The sequence below is a fragment of the Typopeltis vanoorti genome, chromosome 12 (assembly GCF_054136105.1).
Source record: "Typopeltis vanoorti isolate ZY-2024b chromosome 12, IOZ_Tvanoo_1.0, whole genome shotgun sequence".
NCBI classification, from domain to species: Eukaryota; Metazoa; Arthropoda; class Arachnida; order Uropygi; family Thelyphonidae; genus Typopeltis; species Typopeltis vanoorti.
The window spans coordinates 8,949,424-8,971,314 of record NC_143560.1 but is presented as its reverse complement, the minus strand read 5'-3'; the positions used below and the strand labels follow the sequence as shown (position 1 = coordinate 8,971,314).

Sequence of the window (21,891 nt, the reverse complement as noted above, 5' to 3'; positions counted from 1 at the left end):
TACATCTGTGGGATTGGATAGTATACCAGCTCCTGTCATACGTGAAGGAGTGGAAGAATTGTCAGTGCCCTTGACCATTTTGTATAATTTGAGTCTCGAGTCTGGGTTAGTCCCAAGGGGGTGGAAAGAAGGGAAAATAGTTCCACTGCATAAAGAAGGTTCCAAGAGTGCTGCTGTAAATTACCGACCGATCAGCATAACAGGAATCGTTGTCAAGTTCTTGGAGAAAATAGTCAAGAGAAAAATACAGGAGTGGATAGATGAAAATGGGATACTGTATGGAGAATAGCAGTGTTTTGTGAAGAGTAGATCATGCCTCAGTAACTTGCTCACGTTTTATAACACAGTGACTGCTGAACTAGATAAGAGTAATAGGTTTACAGTGATTCTACTGGACCTTGTTAAGGCCTTTGACAGGATACCACATGTTACTCTAATCAGTAAACTGGAGCAGATGGGGATGGATATAGGGCTGGTGAGATGGATAGGAGGGTGGTTGATGGAGAGATACCAGCGAGTGGTTTATTCAGGAGTAGAGTCAAAAAGTGGCCCGTGACTAGTGGTGTGCAGCAGGGTTCTGTTCTTAAACCACTGCTGTTCAATTTGTTCATTAACGATATAGGAAAGGATCTGAGAGGAACTGTTCATTTGTTTGCTGATGATGCAAAGTTAAAAAAAAAAAAAAATCAGCTAACGCCTTTTTATTCCCGTATACGGGAGTAGGCGAGGCCATTTAGCCCTATTTAACTTTTGGAGACTGAGTGGGCAGTTCAATCTCCACTGGTACCAATCAGAGATAGATGACCCAAGGCTATCACTAATTAAGCGGTACGCAGTGAAGAGAGACGGCTCAAATGTGCCGCCATCTCGTGGTCTGTAACCCTAACACAATATATTTAATGTCTGAAATAATGTGGGTTCTACGGTCGATTTTCTTGAGTTTACAGGACGAAAAACCCGAGTTTCCGGGAGGAAAAACCTGCTTGCCCGTGCCAAAGATCGACTAACTCGGGAACCGGTCGAAAAAAGGCTTAGAAAAATTTCCTCTAGTCGCCGACTAGACTCGAAACCAAGTCTTCCTTCATGCGGCCAAGTGCGGCGGTGTGCAAACGCCACATCCGCTGAGTAATATTTTATTAACCATGAAGCATCTACGTACAATCCAAATAAATATATATACATTTGTACATAGAATGCTTATTTTACATTTCTTGATCTTAATAATATATATTATGTACAATTTATGCCTATTACTATTTTACATAATATAATATATATAATATTTTATAATATAATATATAATATATTTTACAATACGTCTTCTGTGCATATGATTATTTTACTTATAATACATATAATTATTCTTTCGGAGACACTTCTTTATAGCCCTTTGTTATGTTTGACTTGACACTTTTATATTTGGCTGTGAACATTTTGGATTGTACATTATACATATACAGTTTGGATTATACATTATTATTTTATCATGAAGTGTTAAGGGCTATTTACATATATCATGTTTATACATACACATGTAGTTACTTTACTTATCATAAATGTTCTTAACATATAATTAATAAAACTTGTTTTTGCATATCATTACATGATTTATTTCCTCATTATTATCATTTTCAGATTGCAAATGTCTATATACATGTGTAGTATTTGTTTTAACATAGAAGGAGAGGGTTACATTTTGGCAGATATTTGAGTTACCTACCGGATGCAAAATGTCATCAGGTTCTTCCACTATATAAACTGTCATTGACATTTTTTGATACATAAAACTAAACTACTACCTCTATAATTGACAAATATTATGCACAGAATTACAACTAATTATAGCATAAAGCAATTAATGTACAAGTGGTTATACAGCTTAATGAAGAAGTTTACAATATGCTTTTCTTTCGCTTATGTATATTTTATCGTGTATATGTGTGTTTTATGTTTTTTTTTTTTTTTTTAATTTATGGTGGGTCCTTTATTTCTATGATTTGCAGTTGTTCTTCGAATTCTGAGATGAGACCTATTTGTCGCCATTGGTGTTTTGTTATTTTCTTTCTGTTTATGGTATCTGTGATTGTTTCTTTTAGTATGTTGTTTATTTTCCTGAGTATGTCTGGTCCTGTTTCCCTTCCGTAAATTTTGTCGTATCTGTATGTCCAAATCGAGTACATGGTTGTTATAATAATGATTGCTTTAGTTGTGCTAATTTTCCCTTCGTGTAACCAGTATAATGTGTGTTCTGTAAAGGGTTGTTTGTGTTTTATGAATGTTTGAACCGTGTTCCATATTCGGGAGGTGTGAGGGCAGTACATCATTAAGTGGTAAAGTGTTTCTGGTTGGGGGCAAAAATGACATCTGGCGGGGCCTTGAAGAGGGATCCCTTTCGCTGTGCACCACATTTTGGTGGGCAAACAAGCGTGGTGTACTTTGTAGTAGAAGGTTTTTAATTTGGGGTTTATGGGCAGATTGAAAGCTTTTTTAAGTGCCTTTGATAGTCTTAATGTCCCTCTTTCAATCTCCCGGTGTTGTGGTGGTGGTATAACTGTGCGCGTGAGTTTGATATGTGCTGCTTTAGGTCTCATCTTCAAGAATTCGTTTATTCCTATGTATTTGTTAATGAAATTGTAACCTTCCGCAATCTCGTGAAACATTCTGGGTGTTTTGCCACTCGAGCGCGGAAGGGAACATATTACTTTGTCGGGCATTATCTTCTGCATATAATATATTATATATGCGCTCCATGCTTTTTCCTCTGTGTAAGCTCTCTCTATGATTTTTGCTCTCGCACTTAGAGTTTTTAGGTGTACGTTTATTAAGCCGAGTCCTCCCGCCTCAATGTCATGGAATATTGTGGATCTTCTGATGGGTTCGTATTTGGAACCCCAGATGAACTTTGCGCATTCTCTGTGTATTCTGTCTACTGCTTGACCGTTGTAGTTGGTATTGTTCATGAGGTACCATATCTTAGACAGTAGGTATTGATTGCATATTTTAGCTTTACTTGTTAGTGATAGTTGTCTGTGTCTCATCTGTGTAATTTTCTTGGTTATTTTTGTATGTGCAAGCTCCCATTGTGTGTTGTGTTGGATTTGTTCTCCTATGATGATCCCCAGTAGTGGTAGGTGTTTGTCTATTTTTATGTCGTTCGGCATGGTAGGCTTTTTTACCCACCTGTCGACGAACATCCCTTGGCACTTGTGAAGGTTTACTTTGAGTGCTGACGCTTTTTCAAATTTTTTGAGTATGTTGTATGCGAGTGTGAAGGACTCGGCTGTAGTTACGGTTAGTATTACATCGTCGGCATAGGCGAGCACTTTTGTTTTTCCTTCACCTCCTATGTGAGTGCCCGCTATGCCGGGATGCTTAGATATTTCTCGTATCACCGGCTCTAAGGCGAGACCAAAGAGGATCATAGAGAGACTGTCTCCTTGTCTGACCGAGCATTTAATTTTTACCGGTGCAGACAGTTTCTTGTTTATGATTAGGCGAGACTCTGCTGTGGTGTAAATATTTGAAATCAGATTCTGAAATTTTTTCCCAAAACCTGCAGCTTTGATGACTTCATGTAGGTAATGATGACTCACTGAGTCAAAGGCCTTTTCAATGTCGAGACCTACCAGTAGACATGGTTGTTGTGTTGCCTGGTAGTGCTCGTATATACATCGAATTTGAAGGATATTGTCCTCTATTTTTCGGCCTTTTATTCCGCAGGTTTGGGATTTGGATATGATCTGGTTTATGTGTCTCTGCACTCTTTCGGAAATAATTTTAGTTAAAATTTTTTGATCTGTATTGAGAAGTGTAATTCCTCTCCATTGTGTCTCTTCGTTGTTTGCTGTGTCTTTCTTTTTGGGAATTAATGCTATGTAGCCGAGGTTGAACTGTTCTGGGATGCTCTCCGAATTGTGTATTTCGGATAGCATTTTCACAAATAGTGTCTCAAACATGGGGTAGTACGCTTTGTAAAACTCCGCAGTGAGGCCGTCGGGTCCTGGGGATTTGTGTAATGATAGGGATTTTATGATTTTCTTGCATTCTGTTGGCGTGATTGGTGAGTCTATGTGTTCTGCTTCCTTGTCTGTGAGTCTTGGTAGTTGTGTCAAGAAGTTTTGTGTTTCTGTTTCGTCATTTTCTTTTTCAGAGAATGTATTCGTGTATTGTGAGTGGAAGAATCGAAGGAGATTTGCATCTCCCTCGATTTCTACCCCCTCGTGTTTTATTTTATTAAATTGAGCTTTCTGCTTTTTTTGCTCTTCAAAGAGCCACGCAGCTTTGGTCCTTCCTTCATCTTGTTCCATTGTTTTTATTTTAGCGCGAACCCAGGCCCCTTCAGCCTCTTTTATTTCAATTTGTTTTAGTTTTGCTCTGAGTGCATTAATGGCTATTTTATTTTCTGAAAGGGTTCTGTCTGTGTTGTATTTCTGCATTAGTTCATTAATTATGTTTATTTTTTCTTTGTTTGTGTTGTATTTTTTTTGTTTCCCTATCTTTATGGCGGCTTTTTTTACTTGTATTTTAAATTTGTTCCATGCCTCCGTTACATTTGTTATTTTTATTATATTGTCTAGTATTTGTTTAATTTCCGATGTAAATTGATCTGTGTTAATAATGCTGTTATTTAGTTTCCATAGTGGGTAGGTTCTGTTAGTGTATATGTTGCTGTCTAAGGTCTCAAGGGACAGTTTAGCCTTGACCAAGTGGTGGTCACTAAAAGTTAGTGGTGCATGGCAAACTTCCTTAACAGTGGACTTTAGATGCTGGCTTATGTATATTCTGTCTAGCCGTGAGGCATTGGTGGGGGAAAAATGTGTGTACTCCCTCCGTGTAGGATATAGTATGCGAAATGTGTCCTTTATATTACATCGTTGTATTATGTGTGTGAAGTTGTTCTTTGTTGAAGTGTTTTTAATTTCCTTGTCTATATTGTTGTTTTCGGTAAAGTTCATGTCCCCGGCTGCTATGATGTTTTTTATGTTTAGCATTTTATTTCCAAGTGTTTCCCAGAAGTGTTTTTTGCTGTTATGATTGGTAGGGCCGTAGATGTTTATTAACGACACTATTTGATCTCCCCAGACCACTTCAACCTCGAGGGCTCTGTGTTCTATTATGGTGCTGTGGGATATGATTTGTATGTTGCTTTTTTTTCTTATGAGGGTTGATAATCCTGCAATGCCATTACCTTGTGCTGGCTCGCCAACGATGTAGTAATGACATTGCAGGCTTCTGTGAAATTTTTTTTCTGTTTCTGAGTCTGTGTTTAGTCTCGTGTCTTGTAGCATTACAATATCTGTGTGGTTCTGATGTATCATGTTTCTTAATAATTTCTGTGACTGCTGACTGTTTAGACCATTGCAATTAATGCTCACTATATTAATTGGTTTCTTCATAATTTTTGAAATCAGCAGTTCTTTCCTCTCTGAGTTTTTACTTTATCTTTTTCTCTTTTTGCTTTTACATTAGGCGTAAATTTCATTTTGTTCCTTCTCTGTGGGGTGAAAGCACTTGGGCTTTTTCCATTTCCACCCAGATTTTCTGGACTTATAGTAAGCTCCTCTTTATCATTCTTCTTGACAAATTCTTTTTTTCCTGCCGTGTCTTCTCTGCAGTTTTGTTCCTGAGAGGTTATGCAAGATGTTTCTGCTTCTTGCAGTTCATCTTTTCCGGCATTTTTTTCTTCTTCTGTAGTGTCCTCTCTACATATATTTTCTTCAGAGGTTACACACGGTGTTCCCTCTTCTTGCTGCTTATTTGGGAGTATTTTTTTGCTAGTATCTTCGGATGTATTTTTTTCGTTTACTTTTTTCAGTTGCATGTTTTCTAAGTTGTTCTCTTGAACATCGTCTGCTTTTTCCAGCTCATTTTGTGTACTTGGCTGGTCTGCAGCAGTTCGTTTGGCTAACATCGATGCGTATGTCTGCCCAGGACATTCTTTCATGTTATGGCCTATTCGGTTACACTGCTCGCATTTCGGAGCACTGCATTCTTTCCTTAAGTGACCAATTTTCCTGCAGCGAAAGCATGTAGGGGGGCGTCCTGGGATGATTACTATTCCCGTCATTTTTTGAACTTTAATGACATACGGTATTTCTTCAGTTTTGGCGCCTTCGTTCAGGTTAATGGTTACTTTTCTTTTGTTAGAAAGGACATGTGCCCACTCTTTGTCCCTGGTGTTACTGGTGACTTGTTCAATGCATTCGATTTTTCCAAATTTTTCGAAGTGCATTGACACCAGTCTGTTTGGGATTTGGGGGGGTAACCAGTGTATAATAATATCTACCTTACGATTTTTAGATATTGGTAGGATTTTGCATTTACGTTTACATACATCCAATTCTTTAAAATTTACAAACGTTTCTTTCACAGCAATGGACTTAAAGGAAATAAGGAAAATATAGTTATATTTGAGGACACCGAGGTGCCAGACATCTGAACCTCTTACCTTGGATTTGAGGCTTTCTATGATGTCTTCCTCGGTGTACGGAGCTCCAGCTGGGTCGCACTGTAAGATGCAGGCCTTACTCCAGTCCAATTCCTCGGGCAGCTTTATTGAAGATATGATGTCTACGTTGGTATCCATGGAAGAAACTGTAGCGTTTCCCGATAAATTATTTTTCGATCCGTTTACTTTGGTGGAGTTCTCTTGACGAACGGCCAGACTAGGGACGGTCGGATTACTTGACGATGTTCCCGAGACAGTAGCCATTTTCACGGAAAGCATTTAGCAATCGTGGGCGAGGGCACTGCTAATCGCCTTACGACGCTCTTAATCCTTCAACAAAGCACTAAACACTATGGACGCGGAGCACAATAAAATACGTCTGCTCTGGTCAGAGTCCAAGCACAAAACATCCGCTGAGCTACACAGGCTTATGATGCAAAGTTGGGTAGAGCAATAGTGAGTGCACAGGATGTCAAAATTTTGCAGGTTGATTTGGATAGTTTGGCGGACTGGGCTAAAGAGAATGGATATCAATTTAATGTGGCAAAATGTAAGGTTATGCATTTTTGGGTGAAAAGATTAGCAGCAGGATATGACATTGGTGGGACTGTACTCCAGGAGATTGACGAGGCCAGGGATTTGGGAGTGTTGGTGGATAGGGAGTTGAAGTCTAGGCAACACATTGCAAAAGTGGCTAAATCAGCTCATAAAATCACTTGGTTGCTGAAAAAACTTTAACGAACAGAGACAAACAGATTATTGTTCCTCTGTATCGAGCCTTGATAAGGCCCCACCTGGACTACTGTGCCCAGATATGGGCGCAGGGTTTCTAATTGATGGGGAGCACGTGAAGAGGATACAGAGACGAGTGACCAAGATGATAGCAAGTCTATGGAATGAACCTTAGGAGAACAGGTTGAAGATTTGTGGGTTGCAGAAATTAGTTGATAGGCAGAAAAGGGGTTATATGATTGAGACATTAAAATTACTGATGGGTTTCTATAAGATTAATTGAGAAGATATTTTTGAGAATAGGATTGGTGTTGGGAGGACTAGGGCCATTCAGGGAAGCTGGGCAAGAGCGTGGTTAGAAATAGTGTTAGATCTAGGTTTTTACTTGGAGAGTGGTGAATGAGTGGAATATGCTGCCAGAGTCTGTTGTGAGTGCCATGACTGTAAATGAGTTCAAGGCGAGGTATGATAGATACTGTGTGAATGTGGAATAGTTGTTCTCGACATGATGTTAGGACCTTCCTCGATGAGTCTATGGACTCCTTGGAGTTGCCCGTAATAATAATAATAATAATCTACCACCAACTATATCCTATTTTTATATGCTGATTGCGTATGTTTCCTGGCCGGTTTGTTGAGCGAGAGGAAAAAACGCGAGTATTTGACACTGCTTCCGTACTCTAATTCTCTTCAGTCGTAACTGTCTTTGTAAGATTCCTTGCTTCTTGACAATTATAGAACCGAAGTCTTTTCCATCTTCATTTCTCCGTAATAATTTATAGACTCATCTCCCAAACTTTAAGATCCATCACGTATTAAATAACGATTACTCCGCAATGAAAAACGTAACCCTAATATTTGCTCATGAATGTTTGGAAATGCAATAAATCCGTATAACTCGGAATGAAATTCTAGTTGTTTGGAAAGTTCAATTGGCATTTGATTTTCTTCAATGTTAGGTGCATGCGCCGAAGAGTATTTAATGTTTAATGAGGATTTCTATGGTTACCCAAAAAAACGGAATAAGACCAGTCTTGTGTCAGTAAAAGGAGATTTATACAAAGAGAAATACTTGGAAATCATAGCTTCATATATTATTAGCGATTTATTTTGACTGTTCGCTTTTTATCCTTTGCAAACGCATTATTTAATTTAATATATAACATATTAAATGTGCTCTTCGTGGTTACTTACATTGTCATTCCATTTATAGAAATCTGTACTTTTAAATTAATAGTGAAGAAACTGAATTTTGAAAATGTCATGCAGTTATGCTGAAGGTCTCTCCGATTATGAAAACAAAGGAATATGCGGTGTGCCTGAGGTAGGAGCAACAACAAAATTTGTGAAAATGTATATATGTGTATCTGCCACATTTTTTTTATGTTCTAGTATAATACGTACTAAACTTTATTTTAATAATCTGTCATGGTACAGCATATAATATTGCTCATGCTGTTTATAAAATCATCTTTATACAGATGGAGATAAAGCCAAAAATAATTTTAGATAAAATTATCTTATACGCATGCAAATTTTGAAAGGGTTCATTGATTGCGGTCCTGGTAACTGGAAACGTAGCTTGACTACACACACAACAAATGCCTGCCTTTCAGAGTTTTGGATGGGTTTTCCGTTTAATCCCCCCCCCCCCCCCGAGTACTTTCGTTGGACCCATTGCGTGGAATTCAAATTAATTTAATACTCTCAATTCCACTTAAAGAGTTCAAAGCCTCCCCCCTCCCCGCTCAAACACTTTCGTTGAGTATCTTCATAATTTGAAAATTAATTCCATACACTTCCAGAATTTTAAGAATTTTGTACTTAAATTATATGAAGAAAACAACTATACAAGGTTGATAACTGATAGACAGCGAATTATTACTTAACCAAGAAATTGGCATCTCATTCAGAGTTATCTGCTCTTTCAGTCCTTTCTGTATAATTAAAAATACTTTGTAAGCAGGATTAAAGACATCATTCTTAGTTCTCTGAATATTTATGTTCAGGAATGAAAAATGGATTGGAATCTGCCTGATAAAAATCTATATTTAATTAGCTACAAACATTTTTGATTTGATAATAAAGCTGTCTTCAGTATAGAAAAATTGTTGTTATTATTAATAAATAACATCATACATGGTTTCCATGGAGTCAAAAGACTTATTGCAGGAAGTCCACATTCTCATCCCAAAAGATCATGAAATCAAAAGATGAGAAGGAATTTGTTTAAATGAAATGTAGTCATTCAATGAATGAGTGAGTGACAATAGAATTAAATTTGAAAGGGATATTATTAAGGTATAATTATTATTGCACTAACAAAAATTCCTTCATCCTGTTTTACAGTCTCTCAAGTCATGGTCACTTTTGCCAATTGGAGGCAGTGTGGCCACCTTCGTTATGGATAGGGTATGGGTTATGGAAAGAGAAATACATGCATAGTCCTTCATATTTTGTATAAATCAAAAAGACAACAGAGACAGGCATCAATGTTAAAGTTTGGTTTGTGTATAAGCTTGTAATCTTTGAAGTGGGAAACAGAACTTGTGGATAAGCTTTGGCAGTTTTCCAGGAGACTTTATGGCTGGCAGTCAGGGCTTACTCTACTAGAAAAAGTGTTGGTGTTATGATAACAAATATAATCCTTATATTCGTTAGTTCAGATGATGGTCAGTCCTCCAATTGGAACAAAATAACACATCTCTCGGTAACAGTACCCTCTTTAAATTCTAGCATATGATAAGGGTGCAGGGTTCCATTCTGTCTAGGAGAATCGAGAAAGGATGCTAACTTTCAGACTGTGTGGAATGCTACCCAAGGGTTGATAAACTGAAAAGCCTGGCAGTGATAGATTAACTAGATTAACATATATATATATGTAGAAAGTATTTTACCTTGGGTATAATAAATGTTAAAGATACCAAGCTATTTTAAACCTGGTTTTACTCCATTTCCCAAGTAAGCAAACAGACAAACAAGTCAAGCCTTATTTAACCTTATTTGCACCTGCAAGGGTTGCAAGTCTAGCTGATCCTGCACATAGTGCAAGACCAAGGCAACTCATGGTAAAAGTAGAATAAGCTCTGATCACTAATCTTAATATTTACCCTTAATGCAAAGCACATCTCTTGGAGAAGATGTATGATGCATTGTATTAAAGGCAAGGGGCCCCTTGCCTATTTTAAAGATACCAAGCTATTTTAAACCTGGTTTTACTCCATTTCCCAAGTAAGCAAACAGACAAGTAAGTCAAATTTGCACCTGCAAGTATTGCAAGTCTAGGTGACCCCGCATGTAGTACAAGTCAAAGCAACTCGTAAAGGTGGATAAGCTCTGATCACTATTCTTAATATTTACCCTTAATGCAAAGCACATCTCCTGGAGGAGATGTATGATGCTATGTATTAAAGGCAAGGGGCCACTACCCAGACCGGTTTCGACCTTTATTGAGGTCTCATCAGTGGGAGCCAGGCTAGAAATACCAAGATTTTAGTAATACAGAGCTTATAAGTATTTTACCAAAACAAGTTACCATAAGGTGTTTTAATCTTATTAAATAAATATCTCAGGATGAGAGATAGATGTAGAAAGTATTTTACCTTGGATATAATAAATGTTAAAGATACCAAGCTATAATAAATGTTAAAGATACCAAGCTATAATAAGGTTAAAACACCTTATGGTAACTTGTTCTGGTAAAATACTTAAGCTCTGTATTACTAAAATCTTGGTATTTCTAGCCTGGCTCCCACTGACGAGACCTCAATAAAGGTCGAAACCGGTCTGGGTAGTGGCCCCCCTTGCCTTTAATACATAGCATCATACATCTCCTCCAGGAGATGTGCTTTGCATTAAGGGTAAATATTAAGAATAGTGATCAGAGCTTATCCACCTTTACCATGAGTTGCCTTGACTTGCACTACGTGTGGGGTCACCTAGACTTGCAATACTTGCAGGCGCAAACTTGACTTGTTTGTCTGTTTGTTTACTTGGGAAATGGAGTAAAACCAGGTTTAAAATAGCTTGGTATCTTTAACATTTATTATACCCAAGGTAAATTACTTTCTACATATATATATATATATATATATATATATATATATATTTTTTTTTTTTACAAGAAATTATATTCTTCTTTTTTATTCTTTACCCAAGCATTTGTACTTGAAGAGACTACATTTGTACTTTTGTTTGCTCCCTCTTAGGTAAAGAGTAAATTTTCTTATCAAGCATAATTTATTTTTATAATATGAGTTAAACTCCATTTTTTTAATTTCTTACTCAGTGTTTTTTATTATTATTGTTATTGTACGGGCACTTCCATAGAGTACAAAGACTCCTCATGAGATGAGTCTCTGAATTTGCTCCGCTGCTTCGTCATCTCCAAGAAACCCAGAAGACCAGACCTGAGCATAATATTCCAGATGCGTATGTATAAAGGCCTTATAAAGAGAACCAAACTATCCATGCAATTTTTCACATACTTCTCCTTGAGCCCATTAACAGACAAAGCACTTACCGCTGACTCTGGTAACCCATTCACCACTTTCCAAGCAAAAAATGTAGTCCTCGCACCCCTTACTAACAAAACCTTTATTCAACTTCCAGGGATAACCTCTTGTTTTTGCCCCCTCTAGCTGAGTGCTGAAATATTTTCCCTGTATCAATTCTATAAAACCCTTTAAGCAACATAAATGTTTCTGTCATATCCCCTCTTTTTCTCCTATCAACCAATTTCTGCAATCCGCATACCCTGAATCTATCTTCATAGGTAACATTCCACAGACTACTTCCAGGGATAACCCATTTTGGTTGTTTGCCTCTGAATCTGCTCCACTGCTTTGTCATCCCCAAGAAATCCAGAAGACGAGACCTGAGCATAGTAATCCAGATGTGTATATATAAAGGCCTTATAAAGTGGAATAACAACTTCCTTATCTCTGCTTGTTAGTGTGTTCTTCAATAGCCAAGTAATCTTATGAGCTACTTTAGCAACATTAGTAGTATGTCTTCTAAGCTGTAGCTCTTTTTCTACCACCACTCCTGAATCTCTAGCTTCACCTATTTCCTGATTGATGGAGTACAGTTTCAGGTTATTTCCTATATCATTTATATACAAATTAAACAGTAGTGGTCTTAGCCCTGAATGTGGCATACTACTAATCACATGCTTTTGCCTGGATTCTTCTCCTCCATATACTGCTTTTTGGTAACTGTCCAGAATCTACCCTTTTATCGATATAACTGGAGTCATATCCATTCCATTGTTATGATTTGTATAACAGAGTTCAATATCATATCTGTCAAATGCCTTTGCAAAATCCCTCGGAATCATCTTGTAACCATTTCCTTTATCCAACTCATTGTCAGATTCAATGTCTCTCATGTTTCCAAGTGATCTATTATGGTCACTAATTTTGTAATGTACTAATGAAAACAAATTCCTGCTGTAATATTCAATGAGAATTTGTTCTGAATATATTAGAGTACTGGAAATTCTGGTTAAGGTAAATTCCAGCAGTGTGTGGATAAGAATACAATAATCTATGGTGGTCAGCATGGCTTTATATAATTATAATTGATAATTATAGGGACTTGGGGGAAAATGGTGGATAGAGAGTAGAAGTTCATTGAAGTTCAGAGGGTATATTGAAAAAGTTGATGAAATTGCGCAGAGTATTACTTGGATGTTGAAGAACACATTAAAAGTAAAGATAGGGAGGTTATTATCCCTCTTTGTAAGGTTATGATTTGACCGTATCTTGACTACTGTGCACAGATTTGGTCACCTGGGTTTCTTGGGAATCTGGAGGTGATAGAGCAGATTCAGAGACAAGTGACTAAGCTTATGATGGATGTGTGGAATGTTTCCTATGAGGACAAGTTGAAGGTGTGTGGGGTTGAAAAGTTTAGTTCATAGAAGGAAAAGAGGTGACATGGTAGAAACTTAGTTATTAAAGGAGTTCTATAAGGTTAATGAAAATTTTCAATACGTAACAAATAGAGAACTAGAGGTTATCCCTGGAAGTTGTGTAGGCATGTGGTTAGTAAGGGGGTGCGGACTACATTTTTTGTTTGAGGAGTGGTGAGTGAGTGGAATGGATTATCAGAATTAGTTGTGATTGCCTTGAGAGTGAATGAGTTTAAAGAGAGGTATGATAGGTAATGTGTATATAAAGGTTAGTGCAAGTCTCTGGTGATGAGTCATCTTACTCCATGGAGATACCCTTGTAATAATAATAATCATCCCTCTTGTTACATGCCTGTCCTTCATTCAGACTGTTTTATTTAGCAAACAATTTCTTCAGAAGGAATGCTTAGCTAAGATACTTCATCACGTCCCACATCACAAACATCAATTTTTCAGGAAAAGCCATTCAGTTCTGCTCTCTTTTAAAATCAAAGGTTTGGGTTAAATATGCAAATGATGTTTTTGCAATTTGGCCATAACATAAAAATCTTTCCAGCCCACTCAGTTTCCTAGATAAAACAACACCAACCTATCCTTTTTACCATTGAATTACCACACCACAAGTTACAGGTGACAAGTATATTCTTTGATATACTTGTCACCTGTAATACACAGTTAAAAAAAAAAGTGGAATATATTGCTTATTTTACATGGTACATCATGTGGAATTAGGGAAATGGCACTACAAAGTAAATATGAGAGTGGTGATCACTTGTGTTCCTTTACTAATACATCACTGCCCCAGATTTTATCACTCATCTTTCCATTGGTTGTTAAAGATTCTGTGCTGACCAATAAACAGCAGACAGCATATAAACACACTGCCACTACCCTTCAAAATATTGGGATTACTAGCATCTTAACTATGGGAGCAAGATCTGTTTTCTTTAGTGAAATAGTTTTCCCAACTGAGCTCCAGCATTCAAAAATACTTTTTCTGATATTCATTAAAACAACAACACGTCATGGCCAATATGGTGGTTAATGAAAGTGTCCATTAAAATAAATGTAACATTTGGATACTATTGAAATAACGTGGATGTGAAACATATTTTTGATATATTTTATCCATCATGATGATGAGTCTCTAACTCCATGGAGGTCGGGTGTTGATAATAATAATTTGCATGGTTACTAAAGAATCCACTAAAAGCTAACAAGGCTATATAAAATACAATAACAGTACCATATGATATTTGAATAAAATTTCCAGAACCCCTCCCCCTCCAAAAAAATAATTTACCTGTCTACAAACCATGCATTTTATACTCTCAAAGAGCTTATCTCCTAGAAAAATCATGTGTTCTGTTATTATTATCATTATTAGACAGACAACTCCCTGAACTCTGTGAATTCATTGAGAGATGCCCAAAGTATTATGCCAAAAGCACTAACATTTACACAATATATCTCATACTTTGCTTTCAGCTTATTCACCTACATAGCATTTACAACAGACTCTGACAACTTATTCCATTCATTCACCACTCTCCAAGCAAAAAATCTAGTCCTTTCAACCTTGCTAACCATACTCTCATTCTGTTTTCATGATGACCCTTTGTTATCCTTATCTCTGCTTGTCAGGGTGTTCTTGAACCACCAGGTAATTTTAGTTACTTTTGCAATATGCCATCTGAACCTCATCTCCCTATCTACCAAAAATCCCCAAATCCTTTGCTTCACGAATTTCCTGTACTGTAGTATATAGCTGGTAATCTTTTTAGTCTAAAATGCATAACCTTATACTTTGCAACATTAAACTGATATATCCATTTTCCTTTGCCCATACTATCAGTTTGTTTAAATCATTGTGCACGAATTCAACATCGTCTGTATTGACTATTATTCTTGCCAATTTTAAATCATCATCAGCTGCAAGCAACTGAATATTTCCCCTCAGAACATTTTTATATCACTAAAGTATAAATTAAATTGTAGTGGCCTAACTACAGAATCCTCTGGCACACTACTAGTGACATGCCTTCTTCTCAACTCCTGAATAAACCATTGTCTGATATCTCCATAACCACCTTCTTAACCACCTTACAAGCTATTATGGATCAAATACACATCCTCATATGCTTTTTATCAATCATATATTTCAATGTAATATCAATGGTATTACAATTTTATTATGCACTTCGCATCCATGATAACCTTGATGTCTATAGACGTCTTGGCCGGTAGCATGGTTAATCCACATGACTAGCTTCATATCCATTCCTATTTATTGCAGTTTATATAAGCACCTTCGTAACTCAATTGAAAGAATGACAGTACATTGTGCCCTTCAATTGGAAAAGGCCTAAGTTCAATTCGCGTCGTGATAGGAGGGAATCTTTATATGGATTTTTTTAATTGAAGGTGAGTTTGTCGATTTCATACGGAGGTAGCAGGGTTTTTTCCTTTCAGAAACTCGGTTTTTCATCCCACATACAGACAAATCTGCCTTTCAGAACACATGCAATTTACAGACAAAAAATACTAGTGGTGGTGGTGGTGAGCAATAGATGATGATGGTAGTAGAGGTTCGGTGTAGTGGTGGAGACGGAGAGTTGTAGAGTAGTTGTCCAACTTTGGTGAGTCTTTGGACTCTTTGAAGGTGTCACAAAATAATAACAATAATAACAAAATTTCATTCAGTATCCTATCAAAAGCCTTTGCAAAGTTTGCCATTAACACCATATAGCCATTAATTTTATTCAACTCAGCTGTCACTTTATTTTAAAAAAGCGAGTAAGTTACTTAGAGATGACATATCCTTTCCTTCACAAGACCATACTTTCCCCATGTATATTATCCTATCTCTGTCTATCCATTCCTGAATTTTTCTCTTAATCAATTTCTCCAATACTTTGACCACACCGCTCATGAGATGCTAATCGATTGATAATTTGTTACGCTCAGCCTTGTGGCCTGCTGTTTTTCTCCCGGAAACTCGGGTTTTTCATCCTGCATACAGAAAAATCGGCCCTTCAGAACACATGCAATTTACAGACAAAAAATACTAGCTGTGGTGGTGGGCAGTAGATGGCGCTGATGTAGATGTTTGGTAGTAGAGGATCGGTGTAGTGGTGGAGACGGAGAGTTGTACAATAGGTGTCCTACTGCAATTAGTCTTCGTACTTCTTGGAGGTGTCATGAATAATAATAATAATAATGCAAAGCACATATCCTAGGACATGCATTATGGGAAGGGTCACTACCCATACCAGTTTCAACCTTTTTTGAGGTCTCATCAGTGGGAACCAGACCCAGAAGTGATACCAAGGTTGAAGTAATGCAGAAGTCATATTTCCATATGTGAGTAACCGAAAGGTGTTGCACCTTATTATTAAAATACTCTGGATTAGAAATAGATGTTGAAACCTTTCCACTTGCCGGCCTGGTTGGCCAAGTGGTTAGCGTATCCGCTCTCCAGCCAGAAGGCTGCGGGTTCGAATCCCGCCTTGGGCATGGATGTTTGTGATTATCTGTGAAAGCACTAGTGGTGTAGTCAGCGATAGATGGCGTTGGTGGTAGATAATGAAGGTTTGTGGAGTAGTGAGACGAAGAGTTGTAGAGTAGATGCCCTCCCTCGATGAGTCTTTGGACTCCCTGGAGGTGTGATGTAATAATAATAATAATAAATTAAAACTCGTTAATTTATAATATAACCAAGTGGAAAAAACTTCCAACATTCATTCAGCTTATTTGCTGATGAATACCATCCACATCCTCCTTTGCATCCCCTGGTCTATAGCAGCAACTAACTGTGTATTTTTTCCTGCTGGCCTCCATCTTATACCAAATGAAGGCCAACAGGACAAAGTTTGGCCCTTTCACTGACCTCCAGCTGAGCTCTTAATCTTTGTTGATGCATTTCATCAGCTTTTATTAACAGTACTCATACTTTGTCCTTTTCTCTTTATCCTCCCTGAAAATACTATACACATCACATTGTTTCCAACTAACTATATCATTTTCTGTCAGCCATAGTTCACTAATGCTAATAACTTTTGTCCAAGAAGAACTAGCCAAGCCATGCTCCTGTTGTTCTGAATGCCTAGAGAATTCAGAACAACAGGAGCAATGTCAGCACCTTGGGTAAGACAAATCTTCTGATGCAATACTGCATCTGCATAAATTCTATTTCCGTCTGCCTTTACTATACTCCTTCCAATTTATGTTCCCATAGTTGAAGTCTCCCATATAATTATTTGCCTTTTCTCATCAAGCTTATTCAGTGATGCATCCCGTGGCCTATAATAGCAACTAACTACACATTTTATCTCCTAACCTCCTACTTAATTCTTATCCTGTTTGGCTGAAGTTCATCTGCTATCAATAGCAATTCCCCATCCTGTTCTTGCTGTGTTTTAGTGATAAACACATAACTTTGGTATAACTACATCTAGACTATACTCTGGGTTTCATTGAGATGAGGAAGTGATAGAAAAAAAAAAATTCTGAGGTTCAGGATTCCACAGACCTCACTCCACCATAGTGTGAGGTCTGTGGAATCAGGATTGGTAGAAGGATTTGAAATAGGAAGTGATCACCATTTAGTGTTGAGTGGGATAAAATTGAGCTTCATATTGAAAAGAAGGGTGTGTGTGTGTGTAAGAAAGTTTTGAAATGAATCCAAGTTGAACAGCTATCAGATGTGAACTGTAGACTCAAATACACAAACATTATTCAAGGAAAACTGTGAAAGAGTTTGAAAACAAATACCAGACCTTGGAAATTCAGTGGCAAACCCTAAAGAACACTTTGATTGATTCAGCCAGAGAGGCATGTGGTAAGGTAATCTGTAAGAATAGAAAAATCAGAACTCATGGTGGATTCCGGAAGTTAAAGAGATAGTCAAGGAAAAGAAGAAAGCATATTGGATGTTTCTGCCAGTAAGTCAGCTTGTGTTCTTAAGGAATACAGAGAAAAATGTAAGAAAGCAAAGCATTGTGTAAAATTAACTAAACAAAAGTCATGGGAGACTTTGGTAAGAATAGAAAATAAATATTAGGAAGGTGGTGAAATGTTCTGGAGGCTATTAAAAAAGCTCAGAAATTGAGGAATTACATATGATAAAGGAGACATGAAAATTGAGGATAAAAATATTCTTGATATATAGAGTAATTATTTGAAAGATTGAAACAAGCAAATACTCAATAGGAATGCCATCTGGAATATATATCTGCATTTATTATTATTATTATTATTAAACAAGACCTCATGGAGTCAAAGACTCATCTAGGAGGTCCTTTTATCTCACACACATCTCATCATACCGGGTCTTAAACACATTCAAACTCCTTGCAGACACCACACTCTCAGGCAAGGCATTCCAATCATTCACAACTCTGCACGAAAAAAACCTGCCTCTCATTTGAAGTAGAAAAAGCTATCACAAACCTGAAATGTGGAAAGGCCACTGGAGTAGATGATATTCAACTAGAAATGCTAAAATATGGAGGTAAAAAGATTTACAGTAGCTACACTGCATAATTCAAAAAGCCTGGTCAGAAGGTTGAGTTCCAGATGATTGGAGTAGAGTGCTCATAGTACCCATCTATAAAAAAAGGGAATAAAGCTGAATGTGAAAATTACAGTGAATTTCTCTACTGAATGTTCCTGGTAATGTTTATGCAAGTATTCTTGAGAAACAGCTAAGAAAAATTGTGGAGGAGTTGTGAGGATCATATTTTATCTTTAAGAAAAATAGTTGAGAAATAATGGGAATATAACAAGGGTCTGTATTTAAGTTTTGTAGATCTGGAAAAGGCATGTGAGAAGGTGCCAAGAGAAAAGCTGCTCAAAATGCTCCAGTTATATGGTATAAATGGGACATTATATCAAGCAATACGTAGTCTTTATTCGAGTTGTAAAACAGAAGTTAGAATTGAAGGCAGTACAAGAAGATAGTTTGATGTTAAATCAGGTGTGAGACAAGGGCGTACATTATCTATATGAATCACATTATATAGGAAAGTGGTATTAAACCTGATATCATTGGAGATGTTAAGATGATGTTATACTCCAGGATTCCCTGACAAAATTGAATTGTCAGGGAATCCTGCAGACTTGTCCTGTAAAAACCAAATATAATGAAAATAGGCAGAAACATTGCAAACATCAACTTTATCCCAAATGGATAACCTATAGAATAGATAAAACATTTCAACTATTTAGGCACACTTTTTAATGAAGATGCAAATTAAATTTGGAAATAGACAGCAGAATTAGCAAAGCAGGTAGAGTAGGAAGTCAACAGCATAAATTTATATGGAACAAGAGAGAGAGAGAGATTAGTCAAAACACTAAACTATCTGTATACAAGGTAGTGTTCAAACCAATATTAACTTATGAATCTGAGAGCTGGGTATGAAATAAAACTTTTGATTAAAGACTGGAGATCACAGTTATGAGAGTCCTGAGAAAGATTAGGGGACTGAACAGATGGCATCAATGGCAGTATCATATTAAAAATGAGGATATTAGGAAAAAACTTGACATTGTCAGCATCCAGGAATGCGTTAGCAGAGCTAATCTCAGGTGGTATGGTCATTTAAACAGAATGGGTGAAGAAAGATTAGCAAAACAAGTGTTCTCTGCCAGGTTGGCAGGAAAAAGATCCCAGAGGGAGACAAAGATAGGTTAATTGATACAGTACAAAGTGCCTTAGAAGACTATAAGATCTTATAATATTGGAATGTTGACAGATAATAGGCTAATCTGGAGAAAAAATGTTGATAGGAAGTTTGTACTTATGTAACTTTTCATGTAGTACTGTCATTAGATCCTGTAAATCCCCTGAGGGTGTACAGGATCTTATGATACATATTAAGAATTTGTTGTTGATGATGAAAAATTGGTGGATAAGTGAAAGGCAGAGATTATGACAGAAATATGAGTATATATTACTAAAGGGATTTTATAAAAACAGATGCAGAAGAAAGTAAGTTTTCAACAGTAGCTATGATCCTACTTTATTCACTGAATCTGCTTTTATTCTCACTGCTTCTGATCTTTGCAATAGGTCTTCTCTATGAAGTGTTCTCTAATTAGTTTCTAACTGTTCAAGATATTATTATTGTTAATCTTAATATTTTGGAAATACATCTTTTTTACTAGTTCCAGTGCTCTCAACCTACTGGTCCTACTTCCATCACATGCTGATCATCATCATTAATAGGGAGAAGTAAGCATCTTTTCTTTTAATTCTTGTTTACACACAAATCTAGTATTCTATACCTTTTTGCAACCTTTTGTGTGTGTTTGGAATTTATATATCACTGGCCTCGTTGGCCGAGTGGTTAGCGTATCTGCTCTCTAGCCAAAAAGCTGTGGGTTCGAATCCTGCCATGGGCATGGACGTTTGTGATTGTCTGTGAAAATACAAGTGGTGGTGGTGATGGGCAGTAGATGGCGTTGGTGTAGATGATGCAGATGTAGTTGGTAGATTGAGTGGTGGAAACGAAGAGTTGTAGAGTAGGTGCCCTACCTCGATGAGTCTTTGGACTCCCTGGAGGCCACGTAATAATAATAATATATTAAGAAAAAACATCAGGAGAAGAAATAATGGTAATTGAAAAATTCAAGTTTGTCATGTCAAAGATGAAAAGACACATCAAAGGATGTGTCTATCAGATTTTTTGCTTGGAGAATAGTGAATGATTATAGTGGGCTTCTGGAGATGATTGCGCTTTGTCAGTGAATGAGATTAAGGAGAGTAAATTATTATTATTATTATTCAGGCCTCCATGGAGTCAAAAGACTCATCGTGGGAGGTCCTTCCTAAAAAACACAGTCTATCAAGACTCATCAAGGTGAGGTCACCCCCCCCCCTGAGAAACACAAAGTCTATCATACCACTCCTTAAACTCATTGACCGTTCTCGCTCTTACCACTCCATCAGGCAATGCATTCCATGGTTCAATTACCCTCCATGCAAAGAAACCACTCCTCACCCTCTTGCAAACAACAGTTTCCTTTTGTAACTTCCAGGGATGGCCTCTTGTCATCACTCCTTCCTGCTGTTCAACCAAGCGAAAGAACTCCCCAGTGTCAATCCTGTAACCACCTCTCAACAGTTTAAAAGTCTCAATCATATCACCTCTCCTTCTTCTATCCACCAAACTCTGCAGTCCACATGCCCTCAGCCGATCCTCATAACTAACATGGTACAGTCCTGAAACCATCTTTGTTATCTGCCTTTGTACCCTTTCCACAGTTAATTTTTCCCCCTTCAAATCCTGGGGATCAAATCTGAGAACAATAGTCTAATTGTGGTCTGATCAGAGACTTATACAATGGAATGATAACCCTTTTATCTCTGCAGGTCAGTGTCCTTCTCATTATTGCATCAGTTCTCTGTGTTACCTTCACACCTTTGCAATATGTCCTATAAATTTTAGGTTTCTATCAATCATCAACCCCAGATCTCTTGTCTCCCCTACTTTCTCCAGTAGGTATCGATGGGATGCTGCACACCATAGAGTGTGCAGCATCCCATCGATGTTTCCCAAACCTCAAGACCTTACATTTTGCTGCATTAAATCGATGCCCCCATTCTTTTGCCCATCTATCTAACTTATTCAAATCCTCTTGCAGGGTTACCACATCTGCACTATTATTAATAATCCTTCTAAGCTTCGCATCATCTGCAAATAACTGAATATCCCCTTGCAATCCACTGACAATGTCCTTGATATAAAGGTTAAACAATATAGGTCCCAGTACTGAGCCCTGTGGAACCCCA

The 21,891-nt window shown here is 37.3% G+C and overlaps 1 protein-coding gene across 3 annotated transcripts in view; it reads left to right on the top strand.

The window, feature by feature from the left end:
• Positions 1-8,153: 8,153 nt before the first annotated feature.
• Positions 8,154-21,891, top strand: part of Sirt6 (sirtuin 6) — a 130,657-nt gene continuing 116,919 nt past the window's right edge. For all 3 annotated transcript variants that reach the window (XR_016549172.1, XR_016549173.1, XM_090401738.1), the window contains exon 1: positions 8,154-8,504. Coding sequence is in view for 1 of the 3 variants with exons in the window: in XM_090401738.1 (XP_090257864.1) it covers positions 8,439-8,504 (66 nt within the window). In the remaining 2 variants the exon portion in view is untranslated. The remainder of the gene's footprint in view (positions 8,505-21,891) is intronic.